The following is a 23,935-nucleotide window of genomic DNA, read 5'->3' on the forward strand; positions in this document are numbered from 1 at the left end:
TTTAGCTCTATTTAGTTCAGTTCAGCTTAGTTCAGTTTAGTAAATGTGAATAGGCTCTAAGTCACTTGATTGATATCTGTATTTTGAGTCCAATGCACGATTTTTTACTTATGCTATAATGAATTTTATTATTAATTCAACAATAATTTGCCAAAATACAAAATTTAATTTTCAAGTGACATAAAAAATTGATTGATTGATTTTAATAACTATACCAAAGACATTAAGGGCAACTGAATATTGTTCGTTTTGGTATTGATTCAAAAAGGCAAGCATTAAGTTAGGTGTCACTTAGCACTTTCCTCAATTAATCAAGTATATTGCTCGAGGCCTAAATACTACGGAGTAGTTAAAGATAGTAATAGAAAATTTACATTAACGAATGTACCAGTCAAAATGGATCGATTAAAAAAACGGAGGGAATATTTTCCAATGGACAATGGTTAATGGTTTATGGATTGTGTTTCCTCCCTCTCATAGTCTCATTTCCTCTCTTCTTCACCATAATAAGAAACCAGAAGAATGATATCAACTGCAAAATCAATCCTTCGAAACTCTCTCCTCCATTCTCACCCCACCTTCCCATCACCATTACCTTCAACCCCTTTCTCTCTCCTCCATCTCAACTCCCCCTTCTCTCTCCTCTCCACCTTCTCCTCCAATGGCGGAAACCCCACCTCCTCCAATGGCGGAAAATCCCTTTCCTCCTCCACCAAAAACGACGACTACTTCGCCGCAATCCACCACATCTCCAACATCGTTCGCCGCGACATTTACCTCGAACGAACCCTAAACAAGCTCCGAATCACCGTCACCAACGAGCTCGTTTACCGCGTTCTTCGGGGGTGCTCTCGTTATGGGATCCAGTCTTTCCGCTTCTTCAATTGGGCGCGATGTAATTCTCTCTCCTCTTATTCTCCTACTTCGATTGAATACGAGGAATTGATCAAAACCCTAGCTAGAACTCATCATTGGGAGACAATGTGGAAGGTTCTTCATCAGCTTTGTAAGGAATCTTCCTTGAATTTCTCAACTGAGGTAATTGAATTTGTAATTCGTGAGTATGGTAGTAAAGGGTTTATTGATGAAGCTGTTAGGGTTTTTAATTCTTGCCCTAAAGTTTTTAAGTGTGAACAAACTGTTGGTGTTTATAATTCCTTGTTGTTTGCTTTGTGTGAGGGGAAGAATTTTTATGGGGCTTATGCTTTGATTAGGAGAATGATTAGAAAAGGGGCTATCCCGAATAAGGAGACGTATTCGGTGCTCGTTAATGCGTGGTGTAAGGCTGGGAAGTTGAGGGAGGCTCAGGAGTTTTTGGAGGAGATGAGTAAGAAGGGATTTAATCCGCCTGTTCGAGGCCGGGATTTGTTGATTGATGGGTTGTTGAATGCTGGTCATATTGAAAATGCCAAGGGTTTGGTTAGGAAAATGGCTAAGGAAGGGTTTGTGCCTGATATTAGGACGTTTAATTCGTTGTTGGAAGCAATTTGTAAGTCGGGGGAGGCTGAGTTTTGCATTGAATTGTTTAGTGATGTGTGTAAATTGGGGCTTTGCCCTGATATTGATACCTATAAGATTATGATTCCAATTGTTGCTAAGTTGCATAAGTTGGATGAGGCGTTTAGGCTGCTGCATTGCTCGATTGAGGAGGGTCATAAGCCTTTTCCGAGTTTATATGCACCGATTCTGAAGGCATTGTGTAGGGCTGGACAGTTTGATGACGCCTTTAGCTTTTTCAGTGACATGAAGATTAAAGGGCATCTGCCAAATAGGCCAGTTTACACGATGTTGATTAGGATGTGTGCTCGTGGGGGTAGATTTGTTGAGGCTGCAAACTACTTGGTTGAGATGACTGAGATAGGCTTGCCACCTTTGTCGAAAAACTTTGATATGGTCACTGATGGATTGAAGAATATTGGGAAGCATGACCTGGCAGAAAGGATAGAGCAGTTAGAAGTGTCTTTAAGAGGTGCTTGATATGTCAGATGATTGCGGAGCACAATTTTATGGTGCTTAATGATGTGATAAGGTCATCACGCTTGTTGATGGCAGAGATGTGACTTCAGCTCAAAGAGGCATATTCATGGGAAGAGTGGTAAGATTTCTATCATCCACCTCTTTTTTTTATTCTTGTTAAATCTTGCCGTATGCTTGGTTTACTAATCAGGCCTCTGGCTTTAATTGGTTGCTTGTATGATCCGTAGACTGTAACCTGAAATAATTACCACTTAGCAGATGTCTCCAAAGAGATTAACATTATGCATCCAGGTTCTTAAATTTATGCTTTTTTCTATCAGAGTGGTCTGAGAAGTGAGAACATTTAGTTGAGGGGATAAATTAAAATGCAACCTAAAGTGTTTATGTTACTCCGTAATTATGATAAGCAATAACTATGATAAGCGATAATCCTATTGTTCCATGCTCTTTTATTCTACATTAGTGAGAATATGTTTGCTGAATAGGTCATTATATGCTTTTAAAATCAGGTCTTTTCATGTATATTTATGGCTGTAAAGTTGGTATCTTTGATTTTTTATCCAGTGTTTAATTCTTGAAAATCCAAGGTCTATCTTTTCACATGAATGAGACTAATGAGGAATTTGGAAAATACTTAGAGAAGAGGGACAGCTGGAAAAATGTGTAGTAATCTTTCATTTGTGAGTATAAACTTAGGTTACAGCTTACTAGAGTATTGATTCACGAGTTGCCCGTGGTTTTCATCATGCCAATATTTTAGTGTATCTTAATGATATAGATCGTTAAACTTTGGTAGTTAATTGAGCTTTGGCTTACTATTATGTGCTGTTGTGTAATATCCTGCACTCCTGCAGCCATATCAGGTTGTAACTTAGAAATGAACCCGAACCCGATGAGCGTAACTTGGTGATAGAATTGTGTAACAGCTTTTCTTCCGCACATTTCCCCATCATGAAAGTTGATTTTGGCATATTCCAGTATGAATTTAATATTGTGCTTCCACTACATCCCAATCTTAAAAAGAACATTTAGCTATAGAGATCTTTGGCTTTAACTTATTGTTTGGATGGGAGGAAATGAAGAGAAAGGAAGGGAAGACAAAGGGAGGGGGACAAATCACTTTGTTTTGGATAATGGATTGATGGAAGGAAGGGGAGGTAAAAGGACGGATTCATTTTTCCTCCCTTTTTTTTTTATTTAACACTATCCTTCTAAATTGGAGTGATTTGGAGGGAAAATGAAGCTCCACTTTCCCCTTCCCTTCTTCCTATTTCTTTCCCCTTCCTTTCCCTTCTAAATTGTTATCCAAACATGAAAGTATGTTGACATTCTAATGTAATGATGTAACCTTTACACTTATACCTTCTGATTTAGACCCCATGTCTAAGGATTTAAATGCATCATCATATCATATGCATAATATTAGTGCTTGTGATGAGATGAAATTTTTTTACTGCATTTCAGGGGGTATAGTAAGAAGCATTTACGTCACTTGCTGAGCAGTGTCATGAATACCCAAGTGCAAAATTTGACCACCAGGCTGTGAATTAATTCATCGCACTTGTCCTGTAAGAGCTCCAAAACTGATGATTGATTGATTCTACTAGATCAAGCTTATCTGACTGACTACCTTTAGCTCCTTGGGACTCATCGCTCCTGTACCTCCCTTTCTCTCTCTGTCGCTCTCTCTTCCCTTATTTACCATAGGTTGGAGTTGTCAATGAGCAGCAGTCAAGTCAAGTGAAGAGCCTGGTTTACTTTTTTCCAACTTCCAGATCTTGAGCTTGAAGATCTAAGCGTCGGTATAAGCTGTTAAAGAGGATATCTTCCTTAGGACAATGTTATAAGCTGTTTAGATTGTTGTATCTTTATAGACACACTTATGATTAATCTAGTTCAGATACCTTAACTTTACTGTTGTTGGTTTTCTATCAAGTTTTTTGTGGATTCTTAGAAACATTGTACAGTACTTTAATTCAATTTTGATTTGAACCTATCTTAGCCTTAGCCAAAACATAGTACGGAGTATAAATTTGTGGTGACTCCAAATCAAGGCTTCTGTAAGACTAACCTTACACATTTTACACTCCAAATCAAAGCCTTAATAAATTGATTTTTTTTGGTTGGGGCAAATAATTAGGGACTGAGGGAGTAGAATCTAACAAAATAATTTTTTTCTTACGCTTTTGCTCATATAGTTCTCTTTGATCATGCTGTACCTTTATAATGCCAATAAATTAATAACGTTCATTACTATATATTAATAATGTTCCAATATAGTATTTAACAAGCATGTCTAACTTCCAATAAATTATTAACGTTCATACTATATATTTAATCTACAAGACTACAAGTTGCGTATGAAAATTACCATTTTATACTGATCATCAGTGTGGTCATCCACAAAAAATAGGTTATATTGAACTAAAAAATCGAATCCCTCCCCGCGAACTAGTGAATTATGTTTAGTATAAGTACAATCAATTACCTTATCATAAAGTCAAATAATTAGCCTTTAAACAAAAGGAAAAATAACAAAAATCATCCGAACTATTGGGTATCTTTGCATTTTAATCCAAACTAGTCTTTAAATTAGAATAACCAAAGGGGTACTTGCTCACTATGTTACTCGGACTCTTTCATTTACCTCACGTGTCCGTGTCGACACGACTCGTGTCGGACACCGACACCGACACTTGGACACTTCATTTTCAACTAAAAACACAATTTTTTTTCAAGAAAATGGGCGAGTCCGATACTTGGACACCCGTGTCTAATTGGACACTTCATCCGAGTCCAAGTAACATAGCTAGCTCAGATTAGTTTAAACAAGTTAGTAACCTTGCATAATTGTGGTTGATGACTAAATGCAATTCATACACAAAATTTTTCCAGTTCGGATGTACTTGTTACCAAATTAACAAAGAAAATATGATTCTAGATACAATACGTTAAAGAATGAGTTGTTAGTCAATCATTGACCGCACTGCGAGAAGAAATTCGTTTAGCATTCAATCTAAAGTTAAAATTATTACATAGATATTCACATTGTTTTTTCTTCGAACTACGTTCAGTCTATTCATAATTTAATGTGTCCAAATGGAGAGTACAAAAGAGTAATTACAGGATCAACAACCACGGCAACAAATTGATTGTGCAAGTTCTTCTCCTTCACCACTCACTTCACACTAAGGTAAGCTAAATGTGGTAAAATATTCCAACCTTGCCACAATAAATAACTAACCTCAGAAAGAATTTTCAGAATACAAAGATGTTTGTAGACTTGTCATTGACCTGAACTTGCAGCCACATTAGAACTTTCTAGAAAGCCTATCTGCATCACGAAGCTCCTCATCATTGGTCTCTGCCCGTACCTGCTTATCAAAGGCAACCTGCTAGTCTCTAGGAAGTCTTCAACTAAAATGGGGATCACTATCCCCCCACCATCAACTAAGAGGAGAGAAACGCTGCCATCTTCTAAAAGCTGTCAAGAAGAAAAAATCTTCCTGATATACCCTCCACTCAGCCACCTATTTTTCCATATACATAGAAGTATTTGAATTTAATCCTGGTTGAATAAATGAAACTCATACATCAACGATACAATACCAACATAAAGATTGAATTTTAAACAATGAAAGACTATACACACATAAATAGCGAGATCACTTGCAAAGTAAAACAACCAGAATCATAGCATGCAGTTATACACACACAAATCGTGATTTTAATTTTTAAAATACATTATGCACAAATTATAAGACATGGTAAGCAGTATGAAATTTTGGAAGGGGCAATGCATATGGAGAATATAACCACAACTTACCTTCCAGAGGTCATAACAAGATAGATGATCTAATATTGAACTAGCATAATTTGTTTGTACAAAATAACGACAAATTATAATAATTTCTCAAGTAAAATACTTGAATATTCAAGGTCCAAAATATTTGCATACATCACAGCTACTGATAAACTTCTGAAGCAGGTCCTTATTTGAGTCACTTAAATCATCAGAAGACAAGAGGCCAACAAACAATGAGAAAGTGTCTGCATCAGCTTCAAATCGCTTGCCAACCATAATATCACAATAGTATAATGCATTTGATAAGTCATTATTGAGAACATATCCTCTGATGATCGTATTATAGGTTAGATCATTAGGGGGGCAACCATCTTCCTCCATTATCCTCAACACTTGAGCAACTTCATTCATGAGCCCTTTCTTGCAGAAACCTTTGACCATTATATTGTATGTTTTAATATCAGGTTGCAGACCCTTTGATACGAGATCGAGAAGAATTTTGCTGCATCTTCAAGCTGTCCAGTCTCACACAAGTTGTCTATTAGGATATTGTAGATAACAATATCTGGCATAACACCATTATTCTCCATATCTTCGAGTAATTTCACTGCCTCGTCAAGCCGTGCATTTTTGCAATGGCTGTCAAGCAAGGAGGCATAGGTGACAAGATCTGGAGTAACTCCGGCAGCAAACATTTCCTTGAACAGCTTGCGCGCATGTGGGAGTCTATTGGCTTTGCAGAGTCCATCGATAAGAGTGTTGTAGGTAACAACACTAGGGGTTATATCCTTCCGAGACATCTCTTGGAATATGTTTAGGGCCTTGCCAATGTTTTTAGCCTTGCAATATCCATTAATCATAGTATTTAGACTGACAATATCAGGATCCCAACCATTTTCGACCATGAGATCGAGAAGGTTCTCTGCATCTACCATCTGACCACGCAAAAAATATCCATCCAGTAACGCATTATAAGTAATGATGTTAGGAGTCACACCTTTCTCAATCATGTGCCTTAGAATGGACTGAGCTTGATCAACACAACCATCTTTACAAAACATGTCAACCAGCATGCTGTAGGTCTTAACATCTGGTGCTATGTTGCTTTCTAACATCTCAGTCAACACACGCTGAGCCTCATCCCCACAGCCAAAATTGTAGAGTCCTCAAATCAAAGTATTATAAGTGACAACATTGGGTTTAATGCCCTCAGATTTCATGGAGGAGAACAGGTCTAGGGCCTCTTGTAACAACCTGTCCTTACAAAGACTATCAATAATAGTGTTATATATAACAACGTTAGGCTTAAAATGACATCCAGATTGCATTTTCTTAAGCAAAGTGAGAGCAGATGCATTGTCGCCAATCCTACAAAGCCCTTTGACAATAGTACTATAGGTAACAATGGAAGGTTGGAAACCAAGGTTGACAATTTTATTCAACAAATGAGCAGCCTGTGGTAGCTTATCACAGTGGATATAGCCATTAATTAAGGTATTAAAAATGACAGAATCAAGAGGATAACCAAGCTTAAGTCTTTTAGCAAAGATAGAGAACCCAAAATCAATACGACCCAAATGACAGTAGCAATTAGCAAGAATACCAGTAGAATGCATATTGGGTTTAATACCAAACAATTCAAGCTGCCTGAAGAGAGAGATAATGGTGGAATGTGGCTCAAGGCGTTTCAATTTGACAATAGCAGTAAATAACTGATTGAAATACATAACAGAAGGAAGAGGGCGCAAATTGATCATTTGATTATAAAGAGAAAGGGGGTTTTTGAGATCAGGAAACCCTAATTTGGACTGTTGAGTAACAAAATCAAGGGAAAACAGACGATCTTGAGAAGAAGAAAACAGTCGAAAATGGGAAAGAAAAGAAGGGGAAAGAGACTTACCGTCATCATCCAGAGACCAGAGTAGCGTAGTGAGCTCTTGCAAATCGCAATCTTTTTCATCTCCTTGTTATGCTTTGACAGTGTAAGGTTTAAAATAAGAAATGCGTTTTCAACTTTTTACTTTTCAGAATTTATTTTTTTTTTTTTCACTTTTCAGCACCTTTTTCTTTTGTAATTCGTGTAAAAAAAACAAAAAATTAACAAGTGTCCTAGACTAGTAAATTTCATGTGAAAAATCTATAATCTATAATTAACTAGTTCAAAACCCGTGCTATGTACGGTTTTACAATAATTTTTTACTATTTGTTTATTAGATAAAGTACAAAACGAATCATTATAAGTACAAAAAAAAAAAACATAAAAAAGTACAATAAACATTGTGATATACTATAAGATTAATCTCAATGTCTAAATTACATTACAATTAATGTGAGATGGAAGAATTAATAAGATTTTAGTATTCGTAATATGAAAACTACATCCAGATTGCATTTTGTTAAGAAAAGTAAGAGCAGACGCATTGTCGCCAATCCTACAAAGCCCTTTGACAATAGTACTATAGGTAACAATGGAGGGTTGGAAACCAAGCTTTACAATTTTATCCAACAAATGAGCAGCTTGGGGGAGCATATCAGAGTGAACATAGCCATTAATTAAGGTGTTAAAAATGACACAATCAAGGGGATAACCAAGCTTAAGTCTTTTAGAGAGAAGAGAAAAGCCAAAATCAATTTTGCCCAAATGACAGTAGCAATTAGCAAGAATACCAATTGAATGCATATTGGGTTTAATACCATACAATTCAAGCTGCCGGAAGAGAGAGATAACGGTGGAATGAGGTTGAAGGCGTTTCAATTTGACAATAGCAGTAAAAAGCTGATTAAAATAGAAAATAGAAGGAAGTGGGCGCAAATTAATCATTTGATTATATAGAAAAAGGGGGGATTTGAGGTCTTGAAACCCTAATTGGGATCGTTCAGTAACTGATTGGAGAAACAAGTGACGATTATCAAATGTATGAGCACGATTAGGGTGATGAGGGGTATACAGTCGGGAATAAAAATGAAAGGGGGGAAATTTGAAGAAATGAAAAGGAGAGAGAGGAATACCGCCATGAGAGAAGTCTAGAGAAGCACCAGCAATTCTGAAACTCATCTTCTACCTTAGTTTTCTTCGCTGAACAAAGTTTTTTTAAAAAAAGTGAATTCTGCAATTGAGAGAAAGGGAGAGAAAGGAGGGACCGAGGGACTATGAACAACTCATTTTTTGCAACATTTTTAAAATTGGTGCTTTTTTGCAATATTTTTTTAAAAGTGGTTAAATGCAAAAAAAATAAGATTTAAAAGGTAGTTTTTTGTAAAATTTCCTAATAATTAGCACATTTCATTTTATTTTTTTTGTTTGTCCATAAACATGGCTGCATTTTGAAAATGTATCGAGAGTGAAATATAACTCAAATGGTTAGAGCATCTCCAATGGCAAGCTATAAAGGCCTGTAGCTTGCTTTGCCATGTCAACTTTTAGAGCTACAAAGTACTCCAATGGTAGTTGTAGCTTGATTTTCCACATCAATATTATTTTTATTTAAAAATTGTAAAAATTAAAAAAAAAATTTAAAAATAAAAAAAAAAAACTATGAAAAGTGAAAGATACAGATTACAATCATTACATTACGAGTGAATTTGTTAAGTGAAACCTATTGTCTTGTAAACTCCTATTAAAAAAAAAAAAAAAAAAAATCTTCTCACCCAAAAAAAAAAAAAAAAAAAAGTCAATATCACTTATCTATATGTCAGTTGATAATGATGAAAATAATATCTTAATATTTATTATTGTAAATAAAGATAAAAAAAAAGATATTTTTAATTTAATTTATAAATGTTTAATATTTCCAAGCAGTGTAGCTTAACTCAGCAGTACTGCTCAAGAGAGCAAGCATTTCAATAATGCTCCAATGGTTAAGCAACACTTTTATTATTTTCCATATTTGCAAGCAAGTCCTTACAAAACACCATTGGAGATGCTCTTAGAAATTCCCTCTCAATTGCAGAAGATTCAATTATATTTTATTCTTGGTTTGAGGCTCGGCGTTATAAACCTTAGTCCTTGGCATGTTGGTAAGAGGATGATAATCAGTGGGAATTGGCCCGTATGTGGTCTAGTTTGATTAAGGTGTTTTCTGGTTATTGATAGTATTTAAGTTTTTATACTTGTTGGTTTGTTATTCAAATTACTCATGTCCAAGGCTAGGTATTGAACAAAGAGTACGGCACACTTATGGGATAAATGAGTTAATTGAGTAAAAGATAGTATTATTATTTGAAGTTGAATTGATAAAGGTTATTTTCAGAGTACAGAGTTATTTTTTTTTTCCTTGAGGTATCAATGTGTAATGTAGTTTTGAACTACATTGTTTAATTGAGCTAGTATTGTCAAATAATCTATTATTCTTTGTATTCTGTGGTGATTACTCAGCTTTTTGCTGACGTTTGTGTTTGTTGTTTGTTGTGCTATTTGTGTTTGCGGCCATGTCTTTTTCTTTTGGTGGCCCTGTGACGATCTATTTTGGAATTTGTCCTTAATGGTGAGCAGTCAAGGTTGTAACAGGTTGATCAAGTGATCGTAGCTAAATGAGCTCAAGTGTTTCGATTAGTTTGTTATAACAAGTTTGTAAAGTTGTATAAATAGCTCACCTAGATATATTGGGTTGTAATTAATGGGTTTTTGTAAGCCTTAACACTTGACAGGTTGTCGAGTGTGGCGGTGATACCCCTGATTTAGGTGTATGCTTCCGCAATTTTATTTAAAAGTTGTTTATTTTTACTTTAATTCATGTTTATTATTAGCTAGTAAATCGGGGGTGTTACACCCAATATCTTCCAGATTAGTGAGATGTTCCAAAGTGAAAAAATCACAGTGTCTCAACTACAATACGTTCCAAATTTCTGAAAATAAAATCACCAAGAACATGTTTAAAGTACAATCGTGATAAGGGTGATTTTCAGTCATATTGGGCCCAAGATACTAGAAATAATCATAGAAGCAAAAGTGTAAGAAATATTGGTATAAGACCCTGTTCTTTTGAGCTTCTAGGCAGAGCAGAGCAGAGTAGAACAGATTTCAGCAGAGTAGAGCAGATTTCTTATTATTATTATTATTATTATTATTATTATTATTATTATTATTATTATTATTATTATTTCACAAGATTGAAACTTTATGATTTCAATCAACTTAATAAATGATTAAATCAACAAAGTTTAACAAAATTGTTTTTATAATTATAAGTATTCATGTAATTTGTTAGTTCATAAATAATTTTATGTAATTTGTTAATAGAAAAAATTACATGAATAATCCAAACTGTGTTTGAACTTCTACAAACATGACAAATTTTGAATTGTTTTTAAGCAAGATAAACTTTGATATATATTTTCTTTAAACAAGACACAACTTGTATGTGACTTGTTATAACAAATTAAATACAAGTTATGATTAATAATCAATAATCATCATTAATAAGTAACTAATTAGTACTTAATTAAAATAATTACATTATGACTAACCCAATTAACTTCTAATTAATCCTTAACTAAAGCACCCAATAATTAATGCAATCCCCGTATTTATTAATGTTTTAAATATGAAATTTATTTTATTTATAATATTTATTTGTAATTTTCCGGAATTTAATTTCAAAAGTTTCAAATTATTAATTGGGTCAAAAATTAGGAAATTTTAGAAAATAACACCACAAAAAAACACAAATTTTGATTATAACACCACAAAAAAAAACTTTTATTATAACACCATAAAAAAACTCACAAATTTGATTTCACCACCACTTAACGGATTCTTGGATGGAATCCGTTAGTGGGGACACAATCTGACACGTGTCTATATCCTATAGGTTTAAAAAATTGAATTAAAAAAAAGGAAAAATTTTTTTTAAAAAAAAAAGAAAATCCCTAACCCAGTAGCTCTACCACCGCGCCACCTTATCTCAGCCGCTGACACCGTAGCCCAGGTCGCCGACACCCATTTGCCTCCACCAAAACCGGCGAAACCACCCACGCTGCCGTATTTTGCCATCCCCCTCCCCTAAAACCACCCACGTCGCCGAAATTCTCACCCGCACAAACCCAAAAACCGACGAAATCATCTCCCACACAACCCAAAAACCACCCACGTTGTCGAAATCCTCTCCCACACCATCATCGTCGCCGAAATTCTCTCTCTTACCCAAAACTGTCGTCGAAACCCCAACCCACACCAACCAAAAACCACCCTCACCTGACCCTAACCCGTTTCCAGAAATCAATTAGATCGGAGTTGGGCGGAGGCTAAACTGGGTACGGCGTTTAAGGGTTAGGGTGGTGCGTCGTTCAGGTGGTTGGGGGTCGAGGGTGGTCGACTGGGCGAACCAGCATCGGCGGTGGGCAGGAGAAATCGACGCCGGTGGTTAGTACGGTGGCTGGGTTTGAATTTTAGAGTTTTTCATTTTTTTTGTTTTTCTTTTTTTTTTTAAACCGATATATATCTGACATGTGTGTTATGTGGGGCCCACTAACGTTTTTTCGGATGGCGTTAGAAAGTGGTGGTGAAATCAAATTTTTTGATTTTTTGGTGGTGTTATAATCAAAGTTTTAAATTTTGTGGTGTTATAAAATTTGTGTTTTTTTTGTGGTGTTATTTTCTAAAATTTCCCAAAAATTATTTTAGCACAAATTATTTTATAAACCTTCATTTTACAATTTATGCCCGTACAAACAAAATCTAGTCCATTTTACTCTGATTTTGGAATTCAAACCAATTAGCTGCTGTAATGTTATACTTGTATATAAAATCGTATCCAAGGTGCTCGCAAATTAATTGAATTTTTTTTGGATACGATTATCTCTCCAAATCAGAGTGCTTTTGTCCCACAAAGACTTATCACTGATAATGTCATTGTAACATTCAAGGTATTTCATGCGATGAAAGAGAGGTGGTGAAAGGAAAGATGGGAATATTGCACTGAAATTGGACATGAGCAAGACGTATGACCTGGTCGAGTGGGTCTTTTGGAGCAGGTGATGTCGAGATTGGGTTTCTCTTCAAATTGGATTCATTGGATAATAAGTTGTCTTAATAGTGTCTCATTCGCTTTTATGATTAACGGCTGCATTTCGAGTTTTGTGGTTCCGTCTAGAGGGTTGCGTCAAGGTGACCCTATTTTGTTGTGTGCGGATGCTTTTTCGACCTTAATTTCTAAGGCGGCCAATAGTAATCTTATTCATGGTGCGAGAATATGTAGGAATGCTCCTAGAGTATCCCATCTAATTTTCACCGATGACAGTATTCTCTTTGCTAGAGCAAATGTGTAAGAATGCTCGGTGATAGCTGATATTATCAGCAAATATGAGAGAGCTTCGGGTCAGAATGTCAATCTATGCAAGACAGAAGTTGTTTTTAGCAAGAGAGTGTGTCCGAATAGAAGGCAAGAGATAATCGACATTTTGGGTGTTAGGGAAGTTGAGCGACATGAGAAGTACCTTGGCTTACCGACTATAATTGGGAGATCGAAAAAAGCGATTTTTGCTGGGTTGAAAGAAATTAAAGGGTATGGAAAAAGCTGCAGGGGTGGAAAGAAAAATTGTTGTCAAGACCGGGGAAAGAATTCTCATTAAAGCGGTTGCCCAAGCCATTCCGACATATATGATGAGTATATTCATTAGACCGTAATTGAGATTATTAGAAGTAAATCGAAAATAATTGGAATTATATTTATGTACTTATTTTTCCTACTTTTAAAACCTGTATTATAAAGCCGCTCTGCCCCATAATTATACGATCATAAAAAGACTCGCCCTATTTATTTAATAAACATATCAAAGTCATCTAACCCATATCATAATTGTGGCTTTTAATAGGGCTCCAAGGCCTCTTTGAGTTATTTCATTGGAGCGCACTCAACGTTTAACACGTAAAATAATTACAATTATAGCTCGTTATTAATAATAATAATAGGGTAATGCTATATGCAGCCCTGCATATAAGCATTTAATATATTTTCTTTTTTAGTATTAAGTTGAGAATTTATTGACAATTCACGAGTAAGGCCCTGTTCTTTTGAGCTTCTGGGCAGAGCAGAGCAGAGCAAAACAGATTTCAGCAGAGCAGAGCAGATTGAAGCAGCTATTTTTAAGCAGAGCAGGGCAGAGCAGATTGAAGCAGAGCAGAGTAGAGCAGATTTCAGCAGAGCAGAGCAGATTTCAGCAGAGCAAAGCAGCAAAGCAGCTCTAAAGAACGAGGCCTAAATCAGTGTAATAAATGTTTATTAATTATCAATTCTTTCCATTTTTAGCTTCTTATATCTTTTTCCTAATAACTATAGCACGTAATTTATATTAATAATTTTTTAATTAGGTTAAATAATTTTTGATTCATTATATGATATGTATAATATACTTTTAAAAAACAAAAAACCAAAAAATTGATGATGGAGCATATTTGCAGTGTCACTGGTTTGAGTAATGAATGATACACTAGCTGTGCCAATACCTAATTATAGACCTAATTTCAATCATCATCGATTCATCGGATTGGATATTCTCCTGCTTTCTGTTTTTCATATTATTTATTTCTAATTTCCTTATTATAAAATATTTACACATTACATCAAATTCTCTTTCTTTCTTTCAAAAAGACCTCCATTCTTACCTCTCTGAGTTATTTCATTGAAGCGCACTCAACGTTCTCCATTGAAGCTTGAATCTAATTCTTGTATCCCCCATTGAAGCAGCTTCTAAGGTATTTTGTTTCTTGTTGTTATTAATATCATCATATCAATTTCACAATCTAGGGTTTATATTTCATCTAATCTAATTTAATTATCAGTTCTTTAAGTTTAGGGTTTGTAAATCTCAACTATTTGTTCTAAATTCTTAGATTATGAATCATCATAACCAAAAGAAAAGAAAATTACGAGATTATTGAATCAAAAATCCCTAAAATTATGTATTTTTCGAGATAATTGAATATGAAATTAATTAATTTTTTTTTTTCCTGGGCCTAGGGCGGCCGCCCCTCCTGCCCTGCCTCAGGGCATCGATCCGCCTCGTTGTCGAGGATGAGTCAACTTCAGCAATCACAGGTTCATCAGCAATTGCAACAGCAGCAGCAGCAGCAACAAGTGAATCCGCAGCAGCAATTGCAGCAGCAACAAGTGAATTCGCAGCAGCAACAAGTGAATCCGCAGCAGCAGCAACAACAACAACAGCAACAATTGTTGAGACAACAAGCGCAACAACAGCAAGCTGCGCTGTATGGACAGATGAATTTTGGTGGGTCAATGTTGAATCAACCATTGAGGCAGCAACAATTACAACCTCAGCAGCAGCAACAACAGATAACACAGCAGCAGCAGCAGCAACAGCATCAACAACAGCAGCAACCGCAACAACAACAGCAGCAGCCGCAACAGTCTCAGCAACCACAACAGCAACAGCCACAGCAACAACAGCAACCATCTCAGCAGCAGCAACAACAACAGTTGCAGCAACAACAACAACAACAACAACAGTTGCAGCAACAACAATTGGGCAGTGGGAATTTGTCTCGGTCGACAATGATTGGACAAAGTGGGTCTTTGCCTGTGTTGTCTGGCCAAACTGCTGTGGCTGCTGCCCAATTTAATAATATACAGTCGCATTTGCTTTCTTCGGTATGATACTCTCATTGTTGATAAATGCATTGTTGTTTAAGCATTGGATAATGTTTATAGTTTCTGTCTCTTTTTTTTTTTCTTTCTAAATTTGCTATAGTATAATAGCAGTATATTGATTGTTTAGTGGAACCACTATGAATAAAAAAATGGTAAGTTTGGAAAATTGCTCTGATTTTGAAGGAAAGGAAAATATAGTTTAAGACCTAGAAGGAATAGGAATATTACACAATAATCAAATAGAGATCAGTAGTTCTTGTGGTGCAATAATGATTTAAATTCATGGAGGCTCCTTTAATTTTTTTTCTTAAAATTATTCTCTGATTTATATGGTGGAGGCCTGGAGGGTAGTTCTTTCTTAATAGCTGGTTAAGAACGCATAAATTTCATCCTTTTTTACCCCTTGTCTTTTTTTTCTTCAAATTTTGTAGCCTAGGCAAAGGGCGAATATCCTCCAAAGCTCGCAATTTCAATTACCAAATGCAATGGGGCAATCAGCGCATATGCAAGCATTGCAGCTGTTGGGTTTTGGTTCACAGATAAGAGCAAATGGTGCAGTCCCGTATGGGCAACGCATCAATCAAGCCCAGTTGAGGCAGCAAATAACACAACAGAATTCACTTTCGTCACCTCAGGTATAAGTTTACCCCTTAATCCTTTTCTTTATTTTGTGCTTTTGTTCTTTCCATCATTGGCTTGGTTTAATGATTTGAAACTTGCTCTGCTTTTATTACATGTTTAGCTAAAGCATGTGTTGCTTAGATCAGTTAGGTGTTCACTCTCCCAGTTGTAAAAAGGAAAGATTTTTACAATTGGAACCTAGGAAAGATTCTTTTCACAAAATAGGAATATGCACTTTTGACAAGTATTTTCATTTTACTCATATAACAATTGTTATGGATTGTTTTTATGAAGAAAGAGTTTGAAGAAGATTGTCCTTTGTTTCCGCTGAAAGTGTTCTCACTTATGGGATGCTTACTTGAGTAAAATACATGGCATGGTCTGAAAAGAGTTTATGTCTGCAGCAGGTCACTCAGTCCCCAAACTCTCTAGATTTCCCATCTCTTATCAATCCAGGTTTCAAGTTGAAAACTGAATTGTATAAAGCAGTTTTAAGTGACATTGTCTTCATGTATGTTGTACATAGAGGGGTTAGGGTAGCGAAAGAAACCCAAAACATTTAGGTTTAATCCGTCGTCCTTACCAAATTACTCGGTTCCATACGTTTTTTTTTTTTTTCCTTGGATCAGTTAAATTCATGATGTCCTACCCAAACGTTTTCTTCAGTACCTGCATATATTCCAAAATTTGTTAGGCTGATTAGTGACTTCCGTTCGAAAAATTGAAGGTGTGTGTTTACAACCCAAAGCAATGAGAATGCTTACACACTTTTTTTTTTTTAATTACATAATTATGTTATGGCTTTTGTTTAGTCATGTTTGACTTTTTTGGATATCTATTTGTAGACTTTGGATATAAGATGCTTCAGTTCTTGAACAGTTACTCTATCGGTTCCTGCCTTTGAGGCGAGGCAGGTTACTTATATTGTACCTCCCTAGTGGTAGCCCTGATGGGATCTATACTGGGATTGGTGTTGTTATTGACTTTGGCTGTGCGATTTTACATTCAAATAATTCAATCCATTTTGATTTTCCACTTCATGCCACTCTAAACTAAGTGTGCAAAAACAACACTTCAGTGGTTCAATTGTAAAAGTGGTTTCTAAGTATAATTTTTACAAATATGCTTTCAAAAGTATAATTCTTACAATGATGTCGTTTGCAGTATTATTTATTGTTCCTTAGTATAAAGACATGCCGGTTGTTTGGGTATGTCATAAATGCTACATTCCAGTTGGTGTGTCTTTGTGCATGGTATATTACTTTTTAATAATCAAGAGTGAAAAAGTGCAATATACTATGTGTTGGAACCAAAAGGTAATATCAGATGGATTGAGGTGAGAGCAAGGGTCCATTTAAATTCTTGTTTCCTTTTTTTTTTTTTTTGGCGCGAGAAGGGGGGGGGGGGGGGTTGTTTAGCCATCTTTTTATGTTACTCAAGTTTGTTTCTGCTTTGCTTTAAATGGTTTGTCAAAACGCTCTTAATTCTAAAAAGCAGGAAGACATCTTTGCCAGACTACTTTAATTTAATGTCTTGCTTACTCTATACCCAGCTTGTCCAGAACTCTAGATAAGGGCTCTACTGGAACTATAGGATAAGAACTAAGGTCAAGCCAGACATAGATGCTATATTTTATATAATTGATGATCTGTCAGGTGTTGTAGGGTAGGACTCGACTAGTTCAATCTTTAATCCTATAAGCTGTTAAAGATGGTTTAACTATCAGCAACTATTACCTTATTGATTGGCTGAATGTTCAGAAATTATAGAAAATGTGAACAATCTCTTTAGTTACATTAAAATCAGCCAGTCATTAATTATAAAGTGGGTCCATATCTTAGCTGGTCTGTGAGGATGACGTTTCAGCTTCTTTATTATTTAGGCACTTCCAATGCTATAGAGTGTTATGCGGCATAGCGAAATTGAATGGACGAGTTCCCTTCTATTAATGATGCTTCATAGCTCAAGTTTGCCGGATTGCTATTGCATGTTACCTGAATAGGTTCCTCTCGAAGTCTTTGCTTGTTGATAATTTTGTCACTTTGTGCTGATGCCTTTCCCAGGCAATCATGTGCTTGTTTCTTCTGGGTTCACTTGGGACACAAAATGATGAAACCTGATAAAGCTGGGCAATAAATTGTTGGTCTAATGTGCCAGGAAGAGTGATTTTAATGGCAGCAATAACTTTGAGGGGTCAATGACTATGTTGTGCTATTGTGGAAGGAGATGAGTGGAAAAGGATCCAATTTAATGGATTGGCAATTGAATGGGAATATAACATTTGAGTGAAGAGATCAATTTCTGTCATTTCTATTTGATTTCTTGTAATTTGTACTTAAATGATTGATTGTAGGATGTAAATGCTGCAGATAGTATCTATATTTTGTAGGCTACGAGGATGACTGGATAAGTAACGTATCTCTACAAATGTTCAGTGCATGTTTAGCAATATTTACTAGCAGTTAGCACTTAGCAGTTCTACTCACTGTCACTAGCAAATTGGTGCCAGCGTTTCATCTAATTAGACAGTGATCAGCATAACTAGTGGCTAAGTAGTTGTTCCATAAAAGACCTGAATAATATACTGAAATAAAAGATAAAATATATAAAAAGGGTATTTAGGGACTTAAGGTAATATATTGTAGTATGCTACCAATAACTATGTTAGGCTCACTAGATTTCCTAAAACACTACCGCAACCTCTAACCACTTTAAAATTAGCTATAGATTTGATGGGTTCAAAAGTCAAACACTAAGTGCCACCTTTTCTATATAACATGCCATTAAATATATACATATTCTTCCCTCTCCTACATTTTACTGTATATGATAGTGAACAATCTAAAATGCACATAGATGGATCCTAATGCGCTATCGTGTCTCTGTGTTTTGTTCATCATTAATGAGTCCTATACGTTTTACTTAGCCTTTAGTATGTGTGTATGCCCATCCTTTGTGATGAAGAATCTGACGCTTATTATATTTCCGCTTCCAGAAAATTCAGGGTCAGAGCATGTCACGAACGTCATCATTGGCATATATGAACTCTCAGTTGTCTGGCTTGTCTCAAAATGGACAGCCAGGTATGATGCAGAACTCTTTGTCTCAGCAACAATGGATGAAGCAAATGCCCGCGATGTCTGCCCCTGGATCACCATCATTGCGTCTGCAGCAGAATCAGAGACAGATCTTACAACAGCATATAAATCAATCTTCTCAGTTACAGCAGACCATGTCTTTGAATTCCCAGCAATTATCTCAGCTGGTTCAACAGCAGCCCTCAATGGGGCACCCTCAGGTGCAGCAGCAATCCCTGCAGCAAATGCGGCAGCTACAACAGCAACCATTAGTGCAGCAACAACCATCAACGCAACAACAGCAATTACAGCAGCAGCAGCACCCGCAACTGCTACAGCAATCACCAACTATGAATCAGCAGCAGCAGCAACAGTTATCTCCAAGGATACAGGGACCAGCAGGCCAAAAGTCATTAAGCCTAACTGGATCACAACCAGATGCTACTGTATCTGGAACAACTACTCCAGGGGGTAGTTCAAGTCAAGGAACCGAGGCAATGAATCAACTTCTTGGGAAACGAAAGATACAAGATTTGGTTTCCCAGGTGCTGTCCGGTTGATTTTTTTTCATTTCATAACATTGATTGCAGCTAATATATGGAGGATTTGTGGAAAATTGAAAATTGCAGTCTTTATTACAAATCAACTCTGTTTCTGAAAGTTTTTAGCACTTTCCATTTTTCGTGCGTTTTTGAAAGTTCTCAACACTTTCAATTTATTTCTTTTTTGGTAAAACCTTTTTCTACCTTACCCCTCTTATCCTACCATATTTGCGTCTTTTCACTCACTCTTTCTTACTATATCCACCTCTCTTACACCCACTCACCACATACACTCTCCCTCCAGTTATTTTAATTTGTGTGCAAATGATATAAGTTAAACTTTTAAAACAGGGGCAGTATAGTTTCTCATGACCTTCCCAGATTTGGAAATTCATTGCATGTGCTATTGAACTACTGCTAATTTATAACTTGTCAAAACTGAATGCTCATATAGTCATGTGTTAGTAATTGGGGGTATTTATTGGTTTGGTATGGTGCAAGACTGCCTTAATTACATTATGCAGCTAGTGCTATTTCAAGAAATTTTAAGCCTACAAAGTTAATCAAATATTTTATATTTAAACATAAAAACATATACCCTTTTTATTCCACTTTCTTATGGCCTTCTTTTGTCCTATCCTACTTTCTTCACATTGGCTCTTATATGCAATTGATTTGTTCTCAGGTGGATGCACATGGTAAGTTGGATCCTGAAGTTGAAGATCTTCTCCTAGATATTGCTGATGACTTCATTGATTCAGTGAGTGTTGCTATCTTTTTAGCTGATGAATTGCTTAAGCTTTTGATATTGTAGACCTCATTAGTTTTCCATCATGGTTTTGGTTGTGGTTAATGTAATGGTTGGGGAAGGGTATTTTCTTTGTTTCCTGGTAAGATTTGATAGCATGTTCTACCATGGCTCTTGGACTACAAGACATCTGCCAGCTTACTTAAAAGAAAATGTTTTAATTTCTTGTTAGTGTTATCACTCTGGCACAACACTATTATATTGTCATTTATTTACCTTCATGTCGTTCCCACTGTCCCACAGTATCTTTTTTTCTTAAGTCTTGAAATTCTGATTGTTGTTCTTTGTGTAACTGGTTATTGTTGCTCTGCTTTGCAGGTTACTACATTTGCATGCAATTTGGCAAAGCATCGAAAATCTTCAACACTGGAATCCAAGGATGTGTTGCTACACCTAGGTCTCATTTCTTACCTCTTACAAGCTTAACTGGGGCATTGTTTGCCTTATTGGTGCATTTGTTGATCTCTATTATTTTCTGTTATGCTGTACTCTTGGAGGAAGTTGAATCTGCTTCTAGTTTCCATGTTAGTGATTATTTTGTTTTCTACAAAGGAGCTAAATATGCAAGTTGAAGGATCTACTGTTAATTTCTAAGCTGAAAAAAAAGGGATTACAAATCACATTCTGTTTATTGATTTTTTTTTAATTGGGAATAGTATCAATCATATGGTATTGGGGATGACAGTTTAATTTGTTTGCAGCATGATGTCAAGGTACTTGTATATTATGTATTTCAAACTTCACATGCTTATTGAAAAGAATAGTTGAGAAAATGTATTTTATTTTTTATTTTTTTTATTTTTTATTTTTTATTTTTTTATTTTTTTTTTGTCTTTTGCCTTTCCTGTAACTATTATCTGCCAGTTCCAGGTTCCTTTTTCTTTATTATGTTTTCCTTCCGGAGGCTAACCAGAGGATTTGGTGGGAGTATGCATGATCTTGAGATTATGGTTCTGAAATTATTGCTTGCATCACGATTCTAGGTCTCTAGCATGTGTTGTTAGGATCCTTTTGAAAGGTATTAATTTTTGTTTCAAGGAAATACTGGAAGCTTTACCTTGATGAATGGATAATTAAGTATGTGCGCGCATATCATTATGTGATAATGAGGGTTAATGGTATGTTTTAAAACAGGTGGATAAATTGGAAACCCTGAAACTTCTCTGGCTTAAGACTATAGGAGTAATTGTCAACTATCCTATTTTGTTTGTTTGCTGCAACCACCAACATGTAACTAAATTGGAGGTATTGAGTTGTTAAATGTGATGGCTGAGAGATGACACACTGCCTTTTTATAGGATCTCACACTGAAAATTGAAACGATGCTGACTGCCTGACTGTTCCACAGACCTTCAATTGTTTATTGGATAAGTGTTCCATTTATTAAGAATTAGAATATCTAATTGAGCTTATGTCTTCTTAATGTTAAATTTTCCTTTGCAGAAAAAAATTGGCATCTGACTATCCCAGGATACTCTAGTGAAGATCGGAAAAGCAACACCGACAGTGTAAGTTCTTGCTGTGCAAATGTCTACTTTTGTTTGTTATGTACACTTTCTAAAAATTTTGTGATAAAATGATTTTTTTATGGCTTTTTAGGCTAACATAATAATCACTTTTGACTGTTTTGAGCGAGAGGGAGAAGAGTTCACATGGAAGGAAGTCTCTGGCTTTCTTTGAACTCACAGAAACCTAACTTTGCTACTCGTATATATTGAGAAAAACTACGAGGCTATTATTATTAGTATTATTATTGTCATGATATTATGATATTATCATTATCTACGGGGGAAGAGAGATTAGATTAGTTCTAACATGTTGACATCTGGTGGTTGCAGCCCTCAAGTGATGTGCACAGAAAGCGCCTTGATATGGTACGTTTTTATTACATTTAATTTATTTAAATGTCTTCTTTTTTATGTGTTCTTATTTAAATGGCACGTTTTTATGTGCTCTAAAATTGTATGGCAGATACGTGCTCTGGTGGAGTCTTCACAATCAGAATTCCACTCAAACAATTCTAAAGAAATGGTGAAACAAGGACTTGGTAACTTGTCTGGTGCCAACCACATTATGAAAGCCTCCCCTAGTCCAGATCAACTTGTTGCACAATCAACTGCATCTCAAATGCTTCAGCAGATGACAAGGTTCTGATAGAGCGCCCCTGCTTTGTCTGTTCAGCTACAAATGAGTGAACATTTTTGGTAAGCTTCACCTCTGTATTGTAGTCAAAATCTTTGTTATATTCTTGAACGACTATCTAAATAATATTCATTACTTTTTTGTCTGCTGCCGATGTTGTGTCCACAATTGGGGCAAGTGATATGAATTCATTCAATGATCTCATGCATGTCCTAGACAACCCTGAATCCTGCCATGATGGTTCAAGTTTTGATGTACAACCTAGTATAGTGACCAATTTCTTTATCTTGTCTTAGTGTGCTGTTGTAATTGTTTGATTGTGTGTTATTCGTTTAATTATTTTCATCAGCATAATGTAATAAGCAATTACCTCCCTCCCTGTATCATTTACATCCTCTCGCGCTGTAGGTTGATAAACTGTGAGGGGTACAGATCTGCACAGCTAGGCGATTCTGAATAAATGGAAAACGCTAAGATGCGCCGAATAAGATACTGACCAACTCGAGACATGCTAGGAGTTCGTTTCAATTATCCTGTGTATATTATTGTGGAAGATGATGAGCTAAGGAGGTTTGTCTACAAACTACATAGCTGTATATTATGTGCTTTCATAGTCATACCATGCTGTAATTTTATTTATATTCAAGAGTGGAGTTCGAATTTCACGAATGAATTGTAATAGGAAGCATTTTTTATATTCTTTAGAAAAGTTATTATAGGTGAATTTTTATACTGTGAAATTTTGCCCTCGTTAGATTATTCTGATATTGTAATTTGATATGTCCTCTGTCCTTAATTGATCTGAAGTAGACTTTAGACCGCATTTTTATTTGAGATTGTATTAAGAAATAGGCCACTTTATAAAATTAGTACACACATTAATATTTTATTTTTTATGTATTACCTTATATGATATCTTTTGAGTAAGATTTCCATGAAATTATCTTATTAGTGTGGCAAAGATGTGAAATACAACTTTGTGAAGGATTTTTGTGGCATTTTGTTTATCATTTCCTTAAAAGATACTTTGTATTTCTTTCCCGTATTGATCAATTATTTAGGATGGAGAGCAATTTGCACATCTTATGGTTTACTTCATGAGATGACGTAATTTAGGCTTTTATTTGAACTGTTCAAACTTGAGGCCTGCGTCAGAGACCTAGATTATACAACTGTTTGTAACAGGATGAAGGCAGAAGCTCTGAACCTTAGACTTAAACTTAAGGAAATGTTTAGCAAGTGCTATCTCATACAAAATACATAACTATATTCTCAATTCAGATGCCTATTCTGAAATATACAAAAGCATCTGCAAATTTATAAGTAAAAGAGCATAGTATATGCTGGCTACTAAAACT

General features: G+C 35.6%; 2 protein-coding genes and 1 pseudogene across 2 annotated transcripts; 2 read left to right on the forward strand and 1 right to left on the reverse strand.

Annotated features, from left to right (window-relative positions):
* Nucleotides 1-464: 464 nt before the first annotated feature.
* On the forward strand, nucleotides 465-3,890 carry LOC145605134 (uncharacterized). Its single transcript, XM_081661158.1, has 2 exons — nucleotides 465-2,095; nucleotides 3,442-3,890. The coding sequence occupies exon 1, from the start codon at nucleotides 523-525 to the stop codon at nucleotides 1,975-1,977; it is 1,455 nt and encodes a 484-aa protein (XP_081517284.1). The 5' UTR covers nucleotides 465-522; the 3' UTR covers nucleotides 1,978-2,095; nucleotides 3,442-3,890.
* Nucleotides 3,891-4,964: 1,074 nt separating this feature from the next.
* LOC145604949 (uncharacterized) lies at nucleotides 4,965-8,882 on the reverse strand (annotated as a pseudogene).
* Nucleotides 8,883-14,197: 5,315 nt separating this feature from the next.
* LOC145605092 (transcription initiation factor TFIID subunit 12b-like) lies at nucleotides 14,198-23,492 on the forward strand. The gene is made up of 10 exons (XM_081661109.1): nucleotides 14,198-14,474; nucleotides 14,740-15,387; nucleotides 15,819-16,022; nucleotides 19,004-19,630; nucleotides 20,313-20,387; nucleotides 20,754-20,832; nucleotides 21,879-21,943; nucleotides 22,274-22,309; nucleotides 22,407-22,639; nucleotides 22,986-23,492. Exons 2-9 carry the CDS (start codon nucleotides 14,794-14,796, stop codon nucleotides 22,587-22,589), a joined length of 1,863 nt encoding a protein of 620 aa, XP_081517235.1. The 5' UTR covers nucleotides 14,198-14,474; nucleotides 14,740-14,793; the 3' UTR covers nucleotides 22,590-22,639; nucleotides 22,986-23,492.
* Nucleotides 23,493-23,935: the final 443 nt, after the last annotated feature.

Source organism: Chenopodium album, chromosome 22 (assembly GCF_948465745.1).
Source record: "Chenopodium album chromosome 22, dcCheAlbu1.1, whole genome shotgun sequence".
In the NCBI taxonomy this organism is placed as follows: Eukaryota; Viridiplantae; Streptophyta; class Magnoliopsida; order Caryophyllales; family Amaranthaceae; genus Chenopodium; species Chenopodium album.

Bases quoted from the DNA above. Each gene is read 5' to 3' on its own strand.
- LOC145605092 (XM_081661109.1), top strand. From the start codon at position 14,794: ATGAGTCAACTTCAGCAATCACAGGTTCATCAGCAATTGCAACAGCAG. The intron at 20,833-21,878 runs GTCTCATTTCTT...TTTCCTTTGCAG, and splicing joins GGATGTGTTGCTACACCTAG to AAAAAAATTGGCATCTGACT. The intron at 21,944-22,273 runs GTAAGTTCTTGC...TGGTGGTTGCAG, and splicing joins GGAAAAGCAACACCGACAGT to CCCTCAAGTGATGTGCACAG.
- LOC145605134 (XM_081661158.1), top strand. From the start codon at position 523: ATGATATCAACTGCAAAATCAATCCTTCGAAACTCTCTCCTCCATTCT.